At 35.4% G+C, this 20,687-nt stretch overlaps 1 protein-coding gene across 1 annotated transcript in view; it reads left to right on the plus strand.

The window, feature by feature from the left end:
* Positions 1-20,412, plus strand: part of NUP133 (nucleoporin 133) — a 33,737-nt gene extending 13,325 nt beyond the window's left edge. Inside the window, exons 12-26 of the mRNA XM_074168381.1 lie at positions 287-378; positions 2,590-2,753; positions 3,274-3,368; positions 3,497-3,721; positions 4,718-4,840; positions 5,287-5,386; positions 6,324-6,566; positions 7,777-7,910; positions 9,531-9,689; positions 11,081-11,216; positions 12,471-12,589; positions 14,103-14,183; positions 16,191-16,255; positions 18,714-18,802; positions 20,165-20,412. Coding sequence (XP_074024482.1) covers positions 287-378; positions 2,590-2,753; positions 3,274-3,368; positions 3,497-3,721; positions 4,718-4,840; positions 5,287-5,386; positions 6,324-6,566; positions 7,777-7,910; positions 9,531-9,689; positions 11,081-11,216; positions 12,471-12,589; positions 14,103-14,183; positions 16,191-16,255; positions 18,714-18,802; positions 20,165-20,301 — 1,962 coding nt within the window. The 3' untranslated portion in view covers positions 20,302-20,412. The remainder of the gene's footprint in view (positions 1-286; positions 379-2,589; positions 2,754-3,273; positions 3,369-3,496; positions 3,722-4,717; positions 4,841-5,286; positions 5,387-6,323; positions 6,567-7,776; positions 7,911-9,530; positions 9,690-11,080; positions 11,217-12,470; positions 12,590-14,102; positions 14,184-16,190; positions 16,256-18,713; positions 18,803-20,164) is intronic.
* The last annotated feature ends 275 nt before the right edge of the window (positions 20,413-20,687 follow it).

Genomic DNA, 20,687 nt, shown 5'->3' on the forward strand with positions numbered 1-20,687 from the left:
CTTAAAATATTTAAAAATGCCATAAAGGGTTTGACTGGTGAAATAAGTTGGCATGAATGCCTTTTGCAGGTTACATGAATTTTATTAAAAGGCTTGAGGTCAAGCCGCTGTGTGACTTTCATTGTAATGTATCTTGTGGGGTTATGTTTGGCTTAATAATCACAGCTGCTTCCAGGTGACCTCGTTTTTTTTAATCTGTGTTGTTGCTACTTGGAAAGAATGTTTTAATTTTATAATGAAGATTGATATTTGTCTCTCAGCTGAAGTTTTTACTTTGCATTTTCAGAGTCCTGCGTTTGATGCAACCAGTAGGCTAGAAATTATAGCTCAAGAAGATAAGACTAAATTACTGAAAGCTGCTTTTCTACAGTACTGCAGGTAGAAATTGCACTTGATTTTTTGAAGCTTGGTTTGTTCGCTATTCTTGAAGGCACTCTGATATTTGAGTAAGAAATTGTCTGGGTAAAGATACTCTTGTGCTGTTTTAATGAAAAGCTATTTTTATTGACACGTGCACATCTTTATAAGGAAAGTTGAGATACATCTTGAGCCAGTGAAGAAGTGATATGTGCTACAAGGGAGCAGACTTATATAATCTCAATGATTTTTTTACTTTCTCTGCATAAATTCTGTGATGTTGCGTTGCTGCCAGTGGAACAACTTCAAACTTTGTTATTTTGATTTCTGTATTCTTTTAGTAAGTGGTGTTTTGTTAAAAAACATTCTTTCCTTTTCTTCCTCATTTTTACTTGCGTAGCTATTTTCAGTAATACTTTCAAATCTGTTTAATTACTATTTATGTGGCCATAAAGAATAACTAGCATGGCACATTCTCTGGCCATATGATATCTTTTTTTTTTTTTCAGATTGACTGATACGGGGGGAGTGGGAGTGGAAGCGGAAGCAAATATGCTATTTGTCAAACTATCCTGATTAAAGTAACCTGACTGTTGGGAGGCATCCGGTGTCTCTGAAATGTTTGATGTTGACATGAGTAGTGTAAATGAAGGAGGAAGAGGAGAGATAAGAACATAATCAGAGCTGCAGACTTAAATTAATTGTAGTTAGAGGGGATTGTTTTCAATATCTACTTATTAAAAAAAAAAAAAAAAAACAACAACAAAAAACAAACAAACACAACCCACAAAGCCTCTTACAACTAATCTCCTTAAAGATTCATAAAACTTGGAAAAATCAGATTTAAGGTATGAGGAAGTATGAGTGCTTTTGAGAGAGCTGCGTGTGAGGTGGAAGATTACGAAGGGGATTAGGCACATAGAATAAACGATATCAAGACAAGATCTTTACACATGCACAGAATTTAGAAAGAAAATCTACCTGTATTCACAAGTGGACATGTCAGTAAACAGAACTGCTGCTGAAGGTGGCTCTAGTCCTCAGGTGGCTGGAATAGTTGAGGTCTGAGAGCACAGGTAGTAAATATGAAAGTTGGTATCACTGAGGATGTGAACACAGGGGTTGGAGACAAGATCAGAAGAGAGTAGGAGGTAGTAGGGAAAACAATGTGAAATATTATGAAAGTTTTATGTTATTTTGATTAAAATTAGCGTTATATTTATGAAACTAGAAGAAGTTAATAATTTGATGTGTATAGTATTGATTCAGATTTTTCCAGAAAAATAGTATGGTAAAATGAATGGAGAAATCTTCCACAGAACAGATGCAGCAATGGCCTGTCCAGATGGCCAAGCAGTTGATGCAGAGCAAATAATGGAAGGTTGTTAAAAATAGAAGATTAAGTATATTCCAGTTTTAAAAAGTATAGTTTGTTTTAGTAAACCTTTGTACAATTTCTGGATGTACTTTTGTTTTTTATTTCAAGATATCTTAGTCATATAAACATTCAAACTGAAAGCCTCATGAAAAATATAAATTATTTCCAAAATCAGATCATATATTGGAATCACAGTATCCCTTCTCATTTGGAATACTGTAATACTTAGTCGCAACATCTAATTAGTGCTTTTTGTGAATATTGCGTACTTGTTACATAGAGTTCTTCAGTACAACTTCATACATTGGAGATTTAAGCGTTTGGATGCTTTTTACTCTTTTACTTACTGACCTAAATAGAGAAGGATTCTCTGAAATTATAGGAAATGAGAATAATGCATTATATTTGCTGCAGCATTTTGCTGAGAGCTTTTGCTCTATTGCCATTTGTGGGAGTGATTACATATGCTCTTGAGAGGATTTTAAAGCGATCAATAGAAATTTGGTGACCAGAGACATCCAGACTTAGCTCTGTATGATATGTCTTTTCTCTTAAATAATAATAATAGGAATAATAAAACAGAAAGTGACTTGAAACACTTCCTGGCTTGTGCTTTTTGTTTTATAGATTGTGCAGCCTACTTGCTTTAAAAGAATTTGAATACCTTTTATCCATAGAATCGGAGTACCTTTTATCCATAATTAGTTTAAAGGTAGCCCAAACAATGCTTGATGTTTATCATCTAAAGCACTTTGCAAAAAGCATATCAGAAAATCCTACCAATTGAGTGTTCTTTTTCCTATAATCCTATCTGTTGTTTTTATTTCACATACTTTGTATTTCTTTTATTTCAGGAAGGATGTAGTCAATGCACAAAGCATGGTAGTTGAGCTCTTTCCAAGTAATGCAGATCTGGATTCTGATGCTGAACTGGATAGGGCAGTGATTCAGATCAGTGTGGACTTAATGGATGATTACCCTGCCTCTGATCCAAGATGGGCTGAATCTGTACCTGAAGGTAAACATAATGATGTTGTTAAGGTTTTTGGTACTGGTTGTGTTGTAGGGTGGTTTTTGGTGAAAAATTGTCTACAGTGCTCTATACAAAATTATAATTTAAGCTTTGCAAAAGAGGCATAGGTGTCCCTTGCCCTCTTCCTCCACTGGATATATTTCCAGAAAGGCTAAAAGATTCATCGTATGAGACTGCCAGATTATCTGAATCTTACTAAAATTTATAAGATGGTGAGCTGCTATTTTAGCAGCATAATGAATTGAGTGCTTCAGAATAGTTGTATTAATCTAAAGGTATTTGATTTCTTCTAAAGGCTTTACTTCAGCTATGACAGAGTTCAAAAACCACATTAAAAATAGATTGGTAAGCAGTATGCAAATGTGTGTGCATGTATTTTAAAAAGTACCAATGTGATGACACTATAGAAATTCATAGAAATATGTTTACCTCAGAGGCAAACAAAAATATTTATCAAAGAAATGAAGATATCAAGTGCTCTGATAAAAGATTTTTCTCTTTTTAGAAGCAGTTGGTTTCAGCAACACATCTCTCATTCTTCTTCATCAGCTGGAGGATAAGACAAAAGCACATTCCTTCTTCATTGAGTTTCTTCATCAGGTAAAATTCTACTGTTCTTTTGGTATCAGCACACACAGTAGAGTATTATTGTGTCTTAAAGTAATTATTCTAGAACACTAGATAAAGTGCATACGATGGTTGTTTGGTTTTTATTTTTTTAATAAAAGGTTGGTGTATTTGAACGTCTGGGCAGTTTTCCAGTACGAGGGGTGTCGATGGCAACCCGGTTGTTGCTGTGTGAGCACGCAGAGAAGCTGGCAGCAGCTGTCGTTCTCAAGAATCACCACTCCCGACTGCCTGAGCTGGTGAATGCTGCTATACTGATCGCATTAAACAAAAGAGTGTGTGATGTTCCACCAAGTCTTACCCCTGCAGATGTGTTCTTTCGAGAGGTAAGAAACCTTTTATTTCTGATTCGTTGTATAGTATCACATGTAGTAAAAGATGCAATGCATTAATGTATACTTTGAAACTCTTCCCTTTAAAAATCAATTCAACTTTACACAATTTCTCTGTAAATAGGGATGGTGTGGTAGTATTTTCCTCACTTTAGTGTACATGCTTTTTTTACGTCTGCAGCTGAAACACAAATTCTGACAAATTTCATGTAGCAGAAATAAAGTTGTTATGATTGCCAACTGACGTATATGGATGGGCAATGAAAAAGACAAGTGAAATTCTCTGGCACATCAGAAAACATATGCTAAATTATTATTTTTAAGGGGTGAACTGAAGAGCATGAAGCTTTCCAGATAGAAAAGCTGCTCTGATGAGCTGTCCTGGGTGGAGTTGTGTCAGTTCAGTCTCTCATAATTTTTGTCCTCTCTAACATTAGTGAGTCTAAGCTAGTTCTCAGTTAATGCCACATTCCAGCCCAGTGCCCGGTCTTTCTTTATTTCTTCCTTCTTGAGACAAAACACAAAACATTTATTCTTAGGAAGTTTTTTCTTGTAGAGGATGGTAGTTGCTAATGGAGAAAAATAAATATAAAAGAAAATAGAAATAATAGTCTGCTATTTTAAAGCAGGTATGTTATATAATATACTTTATCTAACAGAGGTTCTACTGCCAAATGTTTCAGAAAAATATGGAGGAATATGCTTAATGAAAGTTTATGGGCTTGCCTTCAAAATGAGGATTTTTTTTTTTTTTTTCCCCAGATTTAAGTCGAGAAATAAGGCAATTTTTGTATTCAAAGTATAGTATGAAATAAAAGCTGGTGATTTCATTATCCATTTAGTAGTTGATACCTTTTAATATTTTTGGCTATTGATGTGGTTTCTACTAATAATTGTTTATTTTTCTGTACAACTCATAGCTTGGTTTTCAGGTATCAACTGGTAATGGGTATGTTTGTGCTCAGTGCAATTTTTCTTTCTATCTTAAAGGTGTCCCAGATAGATTCCATCTTTGAATGCTTACTAGAAGAAGAGGAACAAATCCTGAAAGATATGCATATGGAATCAATTGAGTGGGCCCAGATAGTTGTCAATGTGAACAACATCATTAAGGTATAGAACTGCATTAACTAAAACGTTTGTGGGAGGGGAAGTTAAATATTGAAAAGTACTCAATGAGTGCCGTACATCTGAGTTACTGATACGAGAACAAAAGTGAACACACTTTTCACACGTGCAAATATATTAGGAAGGAAAGATGGTCTCATGCAGAATTAGGGACATTCCTTTTCCTTCTGAGCCACTGCTAAAGAGAATTTGAGAAGTTGCAGCATTGTTGGAAGGTGTGAAAGCAGCAGTAGGTAGCAAAGAGTGAAGAGCTCATGCCTGAGCACTGAGGTTTCTTGCTCAGTCAGTATGTGCTCTTCTATACAACTGAGAAAGTGGTATAGAAAGAAGGGCGATATTAAAGGAATATTTCAGAATTAGAAAAGCATGTCTTTTATGGTCTGTGTGTATATAGGTTGACTTAAACTACTTATGTCCTTGCCTTTAAATAGGACATGCTACAAGCTGCCTGTCAGTATCGTCAATCCAGAGCCTCTTTATATAGAACAGGAGAGCTTCCAGAAAGAGAACCTGAATATATTCCATGGACAGGTGAGAAATTATTATTACTAGTTTATTAATTGTCAATACTAAACAAAAAGACTTTTCATGAGTTTCAGAACACAAGAATTTCAATCTGTATGTTAAATTTACTGTTAAAAGCTGCTAAAAGGTTGTCAGTAAGAGCAGAAGAAGCTAAAGGTTTCATTTGGTGAATGCAATGCAGTGAATCAGTGAACACTTATTTTTGCCCAGTATTGATGATAATTCTCTAAAACTTGCATTGCAAATTAGACTACAAAAACAAAGTTTGGGAGACAAAGTTAATTATTATTTTTTTTTACTTTTATTTTTTAGTATGCACTGGTTCTGGTTGGCAGACCTACGGGATACATAACGTTAGAATGAATCATAAAATGTGATCTATAACTGTTCTAAAAGGACTGATGATTCTCCACTTCCTTAAGTGGGGTTTTTTTGATAGTTTAATAGCCTGAAAGACTATCAGAACAAATGTTTGCAGAAGCAAGCACTTCCCAGTTGGTGCTTAAGCTTTGCTGTGGCCTCTACATATAAAACACACTTGTTTAGTGCTCCCAAGATAAAAATCTTTTGAAAAGCAGGAGCCATGCAAGCTATTTTGGTGTGTTGTGTCTTGATGACTACATCCAAGTATTTAAATCAGGTTAACAGAAGTTGCCTTTTCCTTCTGTGTATTCTCTACTTTGCGTACAGATTGTGCAAGTGATTGTTTTCTTTTGAAAAACATTTTGGCCAAATGTAATATGTAAAGGTAGATGGGAGTATGTGTTTGTTTTGGAGGGTTTTTTTTATAGTATTACTTTGATTTTTAAAATTAAAATGTTTTAATAGCTTTTTTCTTTCTATTGTTTTTAATTGCAGGTAGTAATGTGTTTGTTATATTTCAGTGTAGATTCCTTGGGGTATAGGATTATTGTTTTAATGTTTACTGTGTGGTTTTCCCAAGCATCTAGCGGCGTTCGTACAGCAATAACACGTCAGCATGGAGTCATTCTGAAGATCGTTTATCCCCAGGTGGACAGTAACCTCCGTAGCGTTGTGGCTGAACAGTTGGTGGCGCTACTGGATTGCTTTCTAGACGGCTACGTTTCTCAGCTTAAGTCTGTGGACCGCCCTGCCGATCAGGAGAGATACAGCAGCGTGGAGATGGAGTATGTGCAGAAAAGATCAGAACTCTTGTCTCCTCTCCGTGAGTACTGTCTGTTTTCCTTAATGCAAGTGTTAAATGCTCCATCCGATGAGGAACTGATGCAAATATGATGGAGTAGATGGCATCTGTGTATGGATTCCGAGTGTGAATGACTGTTTTTATGATTTAATGGGATATTTACAAAATAACAACAGGTTACAGAATTTCTCCATGCTCATATCTCTAATAAGACACGTTGTTGCATCAATTTTTTTTTTTTTTTGCTAACTTGTTATATTTTTCTGGCAGGAATTTATCTTGTGCCACCTGGCTGAAAATAGCCTATAAATGGGTTTCTAAATGTTTATCTTTTTGCTAGGTGGCATAAACTTACATGCCTGAAAGTTTGTTTAGTATTTATCAAGAAAAAGTCGCTTTTTGAATCTTGATTATTTAATAATCAACCCTGCTTTTTAACATGTCAGATGTGGTCAAGTCTTTCAGTAAGTAATTGAAACCAGAGCCCCCTTGTTAAGTGGAAATAACTGAGCAAATACATTTTAGTAAGCTTATAAAGTTCAATTTTTTTAGACTAAAATGAATGTTATAAATAGAACAGTCTAATAATCACTGCCTTTTAATGTTCTTGAACCTTAAGAAAAGTCTCTTAAACTATCATCGTCAGTTTTAGTGACATTCATGGGCTCTGTTAGCTTGTAAATATGGTTTTTTATCATTGTGTTCAATCTAAAGTTATATTTCCTTAAAAACAAAATTGCCTGTTTTGGTAACCTAGGTATTTGAACCAAAATGAAAGATTTTAAATAATAGTATTTGGATTAAAAATATGTTGTCTTTACTTGTTCTATTTGCTATCTAAAGCTTTTGCCTGCTGCTTTGTCACTTTGTGTAATTAAGTGGATATTGATACAGATATTAAGTCATGGGTTGATTTCTTTTTTTCCCTTCCCCCAAAAGCACAAATAGCAGATGCTGCTAATTTTCAGAGAAAACAGGATGTATCCTGGCAATTTATTATTCTAAACTTCTCTTCCTCCCTCCTGTGTTGGGGGACATGGGGGATGGATATGTGAGCTTGTGTGTGCACAGGGTATGGATGTAGTAAGGTGAATGTTTCTTTAGGAATGTGTAAGTCTGTCATGTAAACACTTGAAACTTGTTTTTGCTTTTCTGGTCTCTGCTCTCAGTCATCCAACAGCCAAAGATGAGCTTGTTTGATTAAAACTTCTTTTTCTTCTTGGATACGTAGTTTCCCTGGGGCAGTATCAGATGGCAGCTGCTTTAGCAGAGAAGTACTGTGACTTCGATATCCTGGTGCAGATGTGTGAGCAGACGGACAACCAGGCCAGATTACAACGTTACATGAGTCAGTTTGCAGATCAGGTAACTTTTTTTTGTTTTTTTAATAATTCTTTTAGATAGTGTTTTATAATATATTTGTCCCAGAAAAGTTGTAGCAGTTATGATTGAGGTGGGGGGAAGGTCTGGTTTTTTTTAATGCATGTGGATTTACATATACATATGGGGGTAATGTGGAAAACTGGAGTCAAGATTCACTCTGCAGAACTCAATGGCACGTTTCACCCCGAGACTGCAAAACAAGTCAGCAAAAATACGAGTGCTCGCTGTACGAGGACTTTTCATGGGACCTTTCTGGTGCTTCAAACACATTGCCAAAAGATGTTAGGAGTGAGACATTTTGTGACTTGTTCGCTGAGATGTTGTAGTCAGTGTGCTGTTGTTTTATTAAACTAATGTAATATAAATTTAAGGATAATTTATAAATACAAATGTAGTTAAGAAGAGTGGGAAGATAGAGATGTCGCTGTGGTCTTTTTTTTTTATTGTCCTGCCAGGTACTTGTTGGACAATTTTTCAATGTCTGTCAAAAGCTTGTGTAAAAACCCCTAAGTGTGCTGAAAAATTGGAAAGCTTAAGGAAAAGGCAATAGAAACTACTTGAAGTGAGGTAGGGCTGGGACAAAAGTTTCCTAATTTGAAAGTGGTGAGATCAATTTGTTTAGCTTTCCACAACAGCTATGGAAAGAGAAATGCTGCAGTCTACAGGTTTCTTAACAGAGGGTACAGAAAGATAGTTTAATAAGAACAAACAGACGTATTAGTAACAGACAGAAATTATAGTAAATGTTTTTTAATAGGGAATGTTAAATACTCGCACATACTGCCAAAGAAGGGAATAAATTCTCTATTTGTTCTCTTCGGATCTTTTTTTATTTTTTTTTAAAGAAGAAAGTAACACTTTCTGAAAAGAAGTTACTTTAATGAATGTAGAGCTGAATGGATCAAAACTAATAGAAGGAATATCAGACTGGTGGCCTCTTCAGACTTTATTTTTTAAATTGTTAATGCAGTTAAAATTTAGCATTATTCTAAAATGACTCTGAAAAGACTAAGTTTAATCTCAGACATAAACCCTGATTAATTATGTCACATTTAAGTTTTTTGAGGATAAAGTAGCTAGGTTTTGTTGTTTGTGTTTTTTTTTAAAAAAGGCATTAGTTGAGAGAAGTAAGGTTGTAGGTTCAGTTGGAGATAGGAGGGAGTGTGTTTCAAAACCAGAAGCAAACTTACATGAAAGGAAATAGTAAGCACAGAGTTCTGAGGGGGGGGGTAAGGAACAGGTAGAAAAATAAGATTAGAAGATACATTGGGGGTGATGTGATACCTGTTTCCATTCTTGTGGGTTAACATGAAGAATTTACATTTGGCACTTCCTTCAATGCTGTTGAAGGGTAAAACCTGCTGTGTGTATCAGCATCTCTTGCACTGTAGCCAACGAATTCTTTAAACACTATTTCTATCAGGACTCTTCAAGTTTTTTCATCAACAGTATGTTATTTTGTGTGTGTGTGTTTCTTGTTTTGTTAAGCAGGTTCTTACTATGTTCTTACCAATTGTATTTTATTAAACATTTTGCCTTAGAAGACAAACAAGATCTTTAAATGTAACTTTTAAAATCTACTCATATTCCTGTTACCTTCAGAATTTTTCAGATTTCTTGTTTCGCTGGTATTTAGAAAAAGGCAAGCGAGGGAAGCTGTTATCTCAGCCTATTGCTCAGCACGGACAGTTGGCCAATTTCTTGCAAGCTCATGAGCATCTGAGCTGGTTACATGAGATCAATAGTCAGGATTTGCAAAAGGTAAGGTTTCTTAATACAACCAAACTGAAATATCATATGTTAAATGAGTCAAGCACATATTCAGATAGGCAAATTATCTAGTTCTGACTTTTCAGTATCAAAAGAAGACAGCTTACCTAGGTGAGTCAAGGGAGAGATGGCATGGATCATTAATGGAGTACCAAAAGCCTCCCTCCAGGCACCATCTGGTGTCTCTCATAAGCCCCTGCACCATGTAATGGAAATTAACGCTGTTTTTCGTCCCTTGCTGGTGACTAATATTTTGTATCAAGGAAGCTTTATATGGCTATGTGATCACCACTTTAGTGGCATTGAGAGTTTACAGTGAATATTAATAGCATTTTCAAATTATCCAGCAAGGGAAAAATTGAAATTTATATTTCAAAACTGACTATTTAAAGCAAAGGAATTTGAGGGAATCACTTTCATCACTTATATTCATAATATAAAGACAGTATTTTTTTTAATAGGTAATGTGCATGTGGATAGGTTAATGTGACATTTTTTTTAAACTTGATTCTTTGTTGCCTTCTGGGCTGCCCAGTTATTCTTTTGCTACTTCCTGTTGGTCAGTCTTCCCTTCCTTCCTAGATTTATGAATGTATTTCAATTTAATAAATGAATTCTAAAAAAAAAATTACTACTTTTAATTTGTGTGCACGTTTATTAAGCACGCAGAGCATGGAAATGTTTATGCTACTGCAAATTATAGGTTGATAATATTTTATACCCCTTTAAAAAAAAACCCACAAAAACCAAAACCAAACTAACAAAAAAACCCACCCTGGGAGTCTTGTAACTTGTAACATTTGTGTTGACTGAGGTTTTGACATTTATAGCAAAGCACTATGAAGAGGGGACAAGGATTCTGAAATATACAAGTAATATAGTCTGGATACTTTGCTTCTGAGTATGTGCTCAGAAATTTTCTGTTCCTTTGACAGGCAAATAAATTATTGCCTAAATGTTTGGTTATTGCAGCGGTTATACATATAATTCTGTTTTTCAAATTCCTGAATTAACAGGTAAATCAGTCTGTGTTGCCAAGTTTTCCTGTCAAAGCATATTTGCCTGGCTTTTTTTGAGAAGCCTTGAATAATATCGCAGGGGTATAATACATGAAATTACAATTTATCCTTTGATCATAAGATGGTTTTTCTTGATTAGTATTGAAAATGGTTTTTGGATATAACTGAAGTAGAGATCTATATCTCTTCCTGAAGAGTGTAATGCAAAGTTTTAATGCACAAGTTGTATGACTTTTAAAAATAAGGGTTATAGTATTACAAACAATAAATAGCTGTGAGACTGCAGTTCAAATTAAATCCTTATCTGTTAAACTTCTCATGTTAAATTCTAAAACTGATTTCTAACATCTTTCTTAATTTCAGGCTCACAGAACACTGCAGACTTTAGCAAATATGGAGACCCGATATTTTGCAAAGAAGAAAACACTTCTTGGCTTGAGCAAATTGGCTGCACTGGCATCGGACTTCTCAGAAGATATACTGCAAGAGAAAATAGAAGGTAAGAAATAAAAACAGAGCAAAGCGAAGAAGAGACCAATGAAGCTATTGAAAATGGAGTCATGTTAATTTTGCAGATAGTTAATTTATTAGGCTGAGGGCTCTGACTTCATGTGGTAAGGATAAATGAGCTGATGATTTTGCTCATTGCAGGAAGGATAAGGAAGACAGCATAAGACAGTAACCTTAGTATTTGCCTTCACCTGTAAGTTAGGACTGTAAGCAAGGGAAATTTGTACATTTTCACTTTTTCTAATGACACACAAAATACTGGTATAAATAACAAGCTGCACAGTCTTTTTGAGAAGTCATTAGACAGTTCTGAAGTAGATGAAACTGCATCTTATATTTCAGATGCAAGGTAAAAAATTAGTTAATTTCTTAAAGTCTATTTATTGAATGGCTCTCAATTTTTCAATTCCTCTCAAGTTCTGAGACTCTTAGGCCTTACAAGGAAATCCTGTAACTCTGTTGTATTGTAATAATATATACACAGATACATACATTTGTGATCAAGAAGTGCTTTCTCAGCATCTTTCTCTGTTATCTAGAAAAGTTACAGTGAACAGTGTTTCATTATGCTGTATTATTTCTGTATGACACAGCTTTTAAAACTTATGCTCTTTGTGTATCAGTTTTCTATTGATAAGTAACGATTATTTCTGCTGCGTTCTGCTTATCCATTTAAACAGACAAAATGCTGCTTTCTACCATGCAATGGAACTTGAGGGCGGGGCAGGGGGGGAAGTTGAGTTCACACACTGTGGCTCGAATTATTCCATTTTGATTGTTTCTGCCTAATAAGTTTATAACCCTGGAGCAGATTATACTGGAAACTAAAACAATCAAAAAATGGAATAATTCATGAGATGGAGCAGGTCCATGGCCCAAATCCTCAGCCAAAAGGTAGCTTCTAAAAATTGCAACCAAGTTACTTTCCTGCCATAGTTCAACAACTCCACTCCAATCCTATGTATTCATTTTTGTGGGTTTTTTTTGAGAAAAAAGAAGAGTTATCAGTCTGCATTGCACTGGAAGCCTGAGTGGAAAGTAAGACCTAGATCACCGGGATGACAGTATTGAAACAGAAGTATTTCTGTGCTTCAGGAACATGAATAAGTGTCCAAACAGAATGCATCATAACAAACGCTTCTAGACCTGAGTAATATTGTGACTTGACAGTTATTGCTGTTTCATAGAATTAATTATTACATTTGAATAACGTGAAACATTCATTTCCTTAAACGACTTCAAGAAATATCAGAACAGGAGCGCTTTCTGTTACATCAGGAGACACTCCCTGAACAATTACTGGCAGAGAAACAGCTGAACCTCAATGATATGCCAGTGTTGTCTGCATCCCAGCTCATCGATGTGAGTATCTCATGTTTTCTTCATTATACAGGTAAAGTTCCAGTATGTTTTCTGTTTCTGTGCAATAAAACAAATGAGAAGATCACAGCTGTCTTTATCCTTTACATGACTTGCTAAGCATATGAAGCTCTGATATAAGAATTTATTTGTCTTTGCTTAGTTTCTACCAGCACCAAACTTCAGAATGCTGTTTTCTAGTTCAAATTAATTTGAGTCGAACGTGTGCTTTAGAGTGCTGCTGGGAGAAAAAGCAAATCGAATCAGTGCCAGAAGCTGATTTACTGGTCTAAGCCAGTTCTTGGATATGAGACAATTTTTACCTTCTGTTACATTCTCAGTAGGGCAGAACTTGGAAGGCAGAAGGAACGAAGAATTGCACCTTAGTGGAGAAGGATGCTGCAATCTAGAAAAAGAAAGGACCAAAAGCCTCTTCCTGCTTCTAGCCACCTGTTGCAAAAAGGCACCCAAAGTCTTTCTACATTTTTTTCTTTTCTTCTTTTTCAAAAACAAACAAACAAACAAACAAAAACCCCAACCCGTACTGAAACAAAAATACAAACTGCTCCAGTACTGGGATCACTGACAGCACTGACTCCCTTTCCACACCCCTTTCTGCTGGTAGCCAGCAACCAGTAGGCTTACTGTTTCTGTGTTGTTGGCAGTATATTTTTGCCATCCAGCGATGCACACAAAAAATTTTAAATGAGCAACAATGATACATTGTAAAACAAACCAGATCCTGTCTAGGTGTCAGTTTTGCAACTCCTTATTTTTCCTGTAATCCTGTGGAAAATGAAAGGCTGATAGTGTGCTTGTTTACATTCTCCTCATTTTTTTAGAACAACACTAATAGCAGATTTTGAAGTCATTACCTGTATCTTTAAGTGAGACTACGTGTGGTATTAGGGGATACTAGGAAGTGTCTTGGCAAGCACTGGCACCGTGACAGTTTTCCTTCTGAATTCTCTCTATTGTCAAACCAATGTTCATACTCACTACTTGGAATGTGAGAATGAAACTCGGGAAGTGTAAATAAAAAGAGCGTTAATGTTAATTTTCTTTTAAAGTACTAATTTAGAATTTTGTTGGGGGGAGGGTGTGTAAAATATTGATAGCAAACTTGTCTGTTTTTAAAAGGCAGTACGTGTGCTCAAGTGCTGCTTTGAGCTTAATTACCAAAATAATTCCGAGAGCTTATTTGTGGAGCTGAGCTCTGGCTACAATAGTCCAGGAATGTTACAGCCTTAAATGGCATTTAAATTTGAAACCTAGCAGCCTTATATCCAATATCATTTGTCCACAGACCATTGTCATGTAGGTGGAATGCTGCTCTAAAACCTTAAGTATATTCCTTACTATAAAAATACTTGCAGTTGAATCAAGACGTATTTTCATGGAAGGTCGTGTAAGTGGAAAATACATGGTGGTCTTCCCACAGTGAGTTGTCCGTGATATCAGTTACATTAGTTTGTAGGCTAAAAATAATTGTCTACGTTAATCTCTCGTATCATAGATGTACATATGTGATGAGAACAGAAGGGCCAATGAGTATGACTTCAAGAAAGCACTTGATCTACTGGAATATATTGATGAGGTAGGAGAAGTTTTTGAAGGATTTCTAATCCAGCAGCTTTTTAAAAATGTATTGTTATTTAAGCTAGGATGGTGCATCTGTAGTTAGTTAACATATTAGCTTAGTGTATGGTAATTAAAAATAAACCCTGATGTGTTTTTTTAGCTTGTTTTTAAGTCACTGGAGACTTAATGCCAAATGTGGTTTAGATCATTTAAGAAAAATGACACTCCTCATCTTCACTTCCCATTTATAGTCTGTAGTTTTCTTTTTTAGAGCCCTGCTTCCCTACAGGCTTTCTCCGAACAGGACAAAGATCGTCTGTTTTCAGTAGTTTAGTTCTTGCCTCTTCCCTATTAGCAGTTTCTCTGATTCTCATGAGATAATGTGGGATAGTCACCAGCTTTTTAACATGTAAATAGCATCGAGTCACAGATTTGCTATCTGCTTTCTCACTGCATGTCGTTGTATGATCTAGTATCTTGTCAGGAGTAATTTGCCACTAAGCACGAGTAAATCGGCTTCTGAGGAGCATCAATCCTGAATTAACAACAGTCATTGCTATAAAACTAAAGCTGTATTATTTCAGTGAAAGTATTCCTTTCTAATTGAAAATGAGAGCTCTTTTCTGATTATCCCAGTTCCTGCTATTCTGGGTAGGGCTCCAAGTTAAAATCCTCTCTGCAGTAGTGCTTTGTGAACACCATTGTGCCATTTTGTTGGCCTTCGATAACTTGAGTTTGATAATTATAAACGTCTTCATAATTAATTTTTTTAATTTAAATTGTTTTTAATTGCATTTCTTTTAACAAATTTTCTTTTGAATAGCATTTCTTTACTGTTACTAACTAGATGTTTTTTGCTTTGTGTATTAATATGTTTGTCCAGTGTTTAGTTATTTTGTGTACTGAGGAAAGAGTATTACTACTAATAGTAGTATGTTACTCTGAGTTAGTTCTCTTTAGTTTAAAAAGAAAAGTCAATGTTGGGTTTTTTTTTCTAATTTCCCCCTTCATTTTTACAACACAAGTAGTACAAATAATAATATTTTGCAGTAAAATAAATTTGAGTGAACTCATTTGGTTCTTTCTTTTAAATTAGTTTTCCTCTTAAATTTTGGCAACGCAATTCATGAACACTGAGACAACTATATTGGGTTTTCTAAGTCTAAATAAAATAAATGTCACTCCAGAAATACAAGATTTGAAATTATTTTTTGCTCAGATATTTGAGTCTCTAACAACTTCAGTAGAACCATTCAGCACAAATTGGAGATGGTGATTTGGACTACAGCCTAAAAACTAGCTGTTCCCTAGTTTTCCCTGCTTTTCTCTTGCAAAAACATAGCATAAATTTGAGACCCATCCTCTTGCTTCCAGGCTTCTCTATTGAAGAGTCTGTGGTTTCTCTTATGAGGGGAATTTAAAGTGGATGTGATGCTTTGGGACATTGAGCGGTGGAAAAAAAATATATGGTCTTTTTTCTGACGTTTTATTTTAGAAGGGGCTTTGACACCAATTATCTCCCAAGTTTCTGTGCAATGAAGGGACTGCCCTTTCCAAGACAAATGTGTATCTTTGAAGACATTTACCAATATATTCATAAAACATCCTAATGTGGACACTAATGCATGCTAGTTCAGTTGGCCGTGCTGAAAAAAGAGCCTTGAATTCAGTTGCCATTTAGCATACTTTAAAATAAAACTTGCCTAGAATACGCAGTTTTACAAATCGGTATTTGTTCGTGTGCTTTAAAATAAGCCCTTTGTTCAAATTGAGGTATTTAGTCTTCAGCAGTCGTGTGGTGGCATCGAAAGTCTGAGCCATGTTTTCAGATGGAAATGAACAGACTGTGGTGTTCCAACACTCTGATCGGGTCATCTGTTAAAATAGTACCTGTTTAAAAACAACGTTCAGCAATTGAAGAATCTAACTCGTTGGTATAATCTGTGTGACAAAGTGATTATTTCTTAAAAAAAAAAAAATAAAAAATTAACTTACCTGTCTTTTCTCCTTATACAAATTGAAGGAAGAGGAAGTGGATGTAAATGATCTTAAACTTAAAATTCTGTGTAAGGCTCTCCAAAGAGACGGGTAAGTCCAATATGAATATAATTTACTGGAAGTATTTGTGACGTAGCTTTTCCAGGATTACATATTCGTGTACCATTCTCTAGCTCACTGAAAAGATTGAGTTTCATAGTACAAGTTTTGTAAAGTATCTGATCTGAATATATCTTTTATTTGTAAAGTGAAACTCCAGCAAAAAGTGTCTGTGGTACTTTATTTGCTTACCTGGCTGGCAAGCTGTGAGACAGGAACGAACCCGTGCAGCTTTCATTTTTGAACCCTTTGCTAGGGCAAAAGAGTGACCGATGCTGAAACTTTTTTTTGCTTTGAAGTATCTCAAATAGAAGCTTTTTAAGAGCAACACGTGCGGAGGTCACTCCAGCAAACTTTTATTTCACTTATTTTTGGCGATTGTCAAAATCGACAAAACTTTTCCTCAGTTTTTTTTCCTCAGGACAAGTTTCCCTAAAACTTGTCACATCGCCAAGCTCATGACTTTTTTGAGTTAAAGGTACATTCTTGATTGTAAGAAATTGAAGCCTTAAATACTGCTTAAAAAAGCCCCTCTTTTGGAGATTCAGCACCAAATTCAGGCTGAACCCAATGGGTCAGAAGAATCTTCTCATCAAGCAGTGCTACTGTTCTCCCGTAGGTTAAATAACTCAAATGGCATTTCCTCCCTTTCCTTTCTAATTTTCAGAAGTTATCTAGCTTTTCTAGCTCCTAGAGGATGTAAGGAAGAAAAGATGAGGAGAGAATACATTCCAAATGCGCTGTGCCATTTGTGATTAAAATGGAAATAAGCAGCATTTGGATTCACACTTACGCATAGGAGAGATTCCAAAGAACAGTGGTCTGTAGAAAATAAATTCCTAGCTGCATGACTAAGTTATTGTCACACATGACACAAATAATATGCAGAAACAGGTTCACACTACTCTGTTTTCTTCCCTTCCTATTATTTTCAAGACAGAAGAATCCAGAGCTCCTACATGGCACCAGTCCAACGATTGGTTTATGTCCTGTCTACTCTGGGCCAAGAACAGGGTTTTGGACATAATATTTAAACCATTTAAATTCTATATAATGCTGACAAGATTTTGCCCACTCTGCTAGCTAACCAGATGCAATTTGAGATCACTTTGCACTGAACAGTGTTTAGAAAACTTGATGCCCCAGTTAGGTTTCCAGTCCAGCAAGGCTCTCAAAGGCTTACAAAGAAGTTGATAGTTATTTCAAAAGAGGAGGTGTTAACTTTCATCTGTGTGCAAAAGTAAGTGTTTGACACGTTACAACACCTACTTTTAAGGATGGCATCTGTTTTCCAGCTTAACAGCTACAAATGGTGGTCAAGTTCTTTGGGTGGAATGGTGACCCTTGCTGAGCATGCTCCTGACCTTCTGGTAGGGTCCTCGCTGTCCTCCTCTATGCCCAAGAGTGATTTGTTTCCTCAAATCCCCCTACCCCTCCCTCCCTCTCTCTCTCCTTCCCTCCCATTCTTCCCAGTAGAATTAAAGATGAAATCCTAGAAGTTTGGAAGTTTAAGTGGCATCCATGGTAACACCACGGTTTCAGTGAAGTACAGAGGATTTGTCAGTAATAGCTTTTGGGAGCCAGGTCCAGCTCTGTTGGAAGCACATCCCATTGGCCCAGGGGGGTGCAAGTTGATTTAGGGAGTGATAAAAGAACCAGTTTTATCTGGCAGTTTTACATATGGAACAGAAAGTCTTAACTATGAAAGGTTAAAAGTACATCAAAAGAAGTTAGATTGGTGTTGACTTAAAATTGCTTCACATAAAGCTCTAAAAATATGAAATACTGTCATTTAAAATATTCTTTCTCTTCGAAAAATCTATTTGGGATTTTCTTATCACAGATGAGACTTGCATTCACGAGTCTTCCCCTTCACATTTAATCACAAATGAGACAAACTATTTGGTTTATATCTGTGTGTGCTGTTATAGGGCTGCAACTTAAATTTTAACATTTTTTTTCCTCCTCCTTCCTTTTCTCGGTGTTTGCTTTTTTGTTTTGTTTTGGCTTGGTTTTTTTCAAATATGTTAGCAAATTGCTGCTCTTGCTTTATTCTACCAAAAATAAATTTATATTTGCGTCATCTCAATTGTAAAATACAATTACTGAGAATAGGTAATTCCTATCTTGATGGATAATATTTTTGATTTTATCAAAGAAATAATGTTTTCTTTTACAGTTTAGAAGACAGGAAGCATTTCTATTGCCTTCTTAACTAGGCTACATTATAGTAGTGCAATTCTATTGCAGTTTTAGTCTTGGAAAAAAGAATAATAAAAATAGAAAAAACCTCTTGCTTTGAGCTATAGCCAAGCACATAACACTTACACATGAACATGTATTAATCACCTTTGATAATTTATCAGATTTCCTGTGTATTTTTTCTTGTTAGTTTTCGTTTGATTTCATCTGTGCTGTTCTTCCCACAAATATATTCTTTGACTTGCAGATGGTCTAGTTCAGACGGTAAAGATGATCCAATTGAAGCCTCTAAAGATAGTATATTTGTGAAAGTATTACAGAAACTACTGAAAGAAGGTAAAGTGTACTTAAATGTAATTGAATTTCTTAAAATTGTTTAGTTGTTTCAAAAGCTACTTAAGATGAACACTTAATAAGTAAGAAGTAGTGTTAATAAATTCTCAGAGTAATTCTTATGTGCATTCCACTAGATAATTGCAACCACACGGAGCTAATTCTATCTCTGTAAAATGTTGAAGGGATAAGAGATAAGCAGATTTCTTTGTTATAAACTTAGTACCCTGAAATTATTTGCTCACTAGGGCAGCCATTGGCTTTTTAGCAATTTTGTACTATACAGTAAAGTGTGTCTTCCCGAGTTAAATACGTATCTTCTGCAAGATAAGGGATATATAACTTATATAACTATTAATAACTATTTGTCTGTGTCGTGGTTTGAGCAATAAATATAAGCAGGAGCCTCTCTGCATACCATGCCTTGGTATTAATTATAAACATCAGGACTTCTCTCTGCTGGAAGTTGACACTATCTGAAAAATATGCCGTTAATTTCAGAGTGTGCAGTTAGTTAGAAGAAACTTCACTGAAAAGTAAAATTACTGAACAGAAAATTGGTTCTGTTTTACCTCAAACCAGGATAGTCTGTCATTCAGAAGACCTTAATGTATTTTAGCTTAAATGTTTTTTTTGTTTTTGTTTTCCTGCCCCAAAAGCAAAAAAAAACCAAAAAACCCCACACCAAACAACAACCAAAAAAAATACAAACCCAAAAAACCCCAAACCCACCACCAAAAAACACCCACCCCCACACCACCCCACCACCCCCAGGTAAAGCTGACCATGGGAAGTTATGGTCATGGAAATTACAGCTGGGGGAGGAAGGAGAGGCAGGAAGCAATTTAGAGTCAAAGTCCATCTTAAATATTTCTGCACATGAACTTTTTCCAGACCAGAGAAGGCTCCATGTCAAAAATACAAAAATTAAGTTCTTCAGAACAGTTCTCATTTTGTGTGTTCAATCCTGTCCATTTCTTTCCTTTTTTAAGATTCTCACAGGTCAGACTGAAAGGTTGCAACCATTGATATAAATATTTATTACATGACCTGTCTTTCTTTTCTTTGTTGGTTTTTTTTTTGTGGGTGTTGTTTTTTTTTTTTATTTTGGTGAAGTGTTATGTAAACACTTGGATTTTAGGTTTAATCATAAATTCACTGAGCAGCTCTGTTTGGGTAGGAAATTTTTTTTAAACTCAGTTTTACAGGCTTTACTGTATTTCTTGACATGTATAATAGAATTAGATCTCCTCAATTCCAAAGATTAAATTAACTCTGAGGCACGGACAGGTGTTTATTTAAAAATCATCTCAACTAATGCAAAGTACTTCTATCAGTGCTGTAATAAAAGGTTTTGTGTTGTAGGAGTTCAGTTAAGTGAATACTTACCGGAGGTGAAGGACCTGCTACAAGCGAACGAACTTGGCATCTTGAAACGTAGTGCTTACTTCGAATTTGTGTTAAAGGCAATCTATGAACACTATGTTCATGGACAAGCATGATTCCCACTATTTTTAAAAAATCTTTTTTCTAAAGACCTGTTAAATTCATGTATACTTTTGTTACGTTCTGTTCTTTTTTTGCTAAATATTTGTAATAAAATCTATATGAGTAATATACTTGGTCTTATATTTATAGATTTAGTCAAGGGAGGCAGAAGTGTGTTTTCAGGGAAAAGAAAAATAAAGTTTTTGGGTTTGTTTTCATAAACTTGCTGTTTCATTTTATATCTCCAGTGGTAGGAGTCCTGCCTGAGACTTGTGTGCAGATGCACAGGGTGAAATGTGGGACCCACTGCAGGAGGTGGAAACTTTCCTCTGGCTTCACTGAGGCTGAGATTTCAGTTCAGAGCATACTGAAAACATTAATGCTGGGTGACTGCTTAGCT

This window comes from Numenius arquata, chromosome 2 (genome assembly GCF_964106895.1).
Source record: "Numenius arquata chromosome 2, bNumArq3.hap1.1, whole genome shotgun sequence".
In the NCBI taxonomy this organism is placed as follows: Eukaryota; Metazoa; Chordata; class Aves; order Charadriiformes; family Scolopacidae; genus Numenius; species Numenius arquata.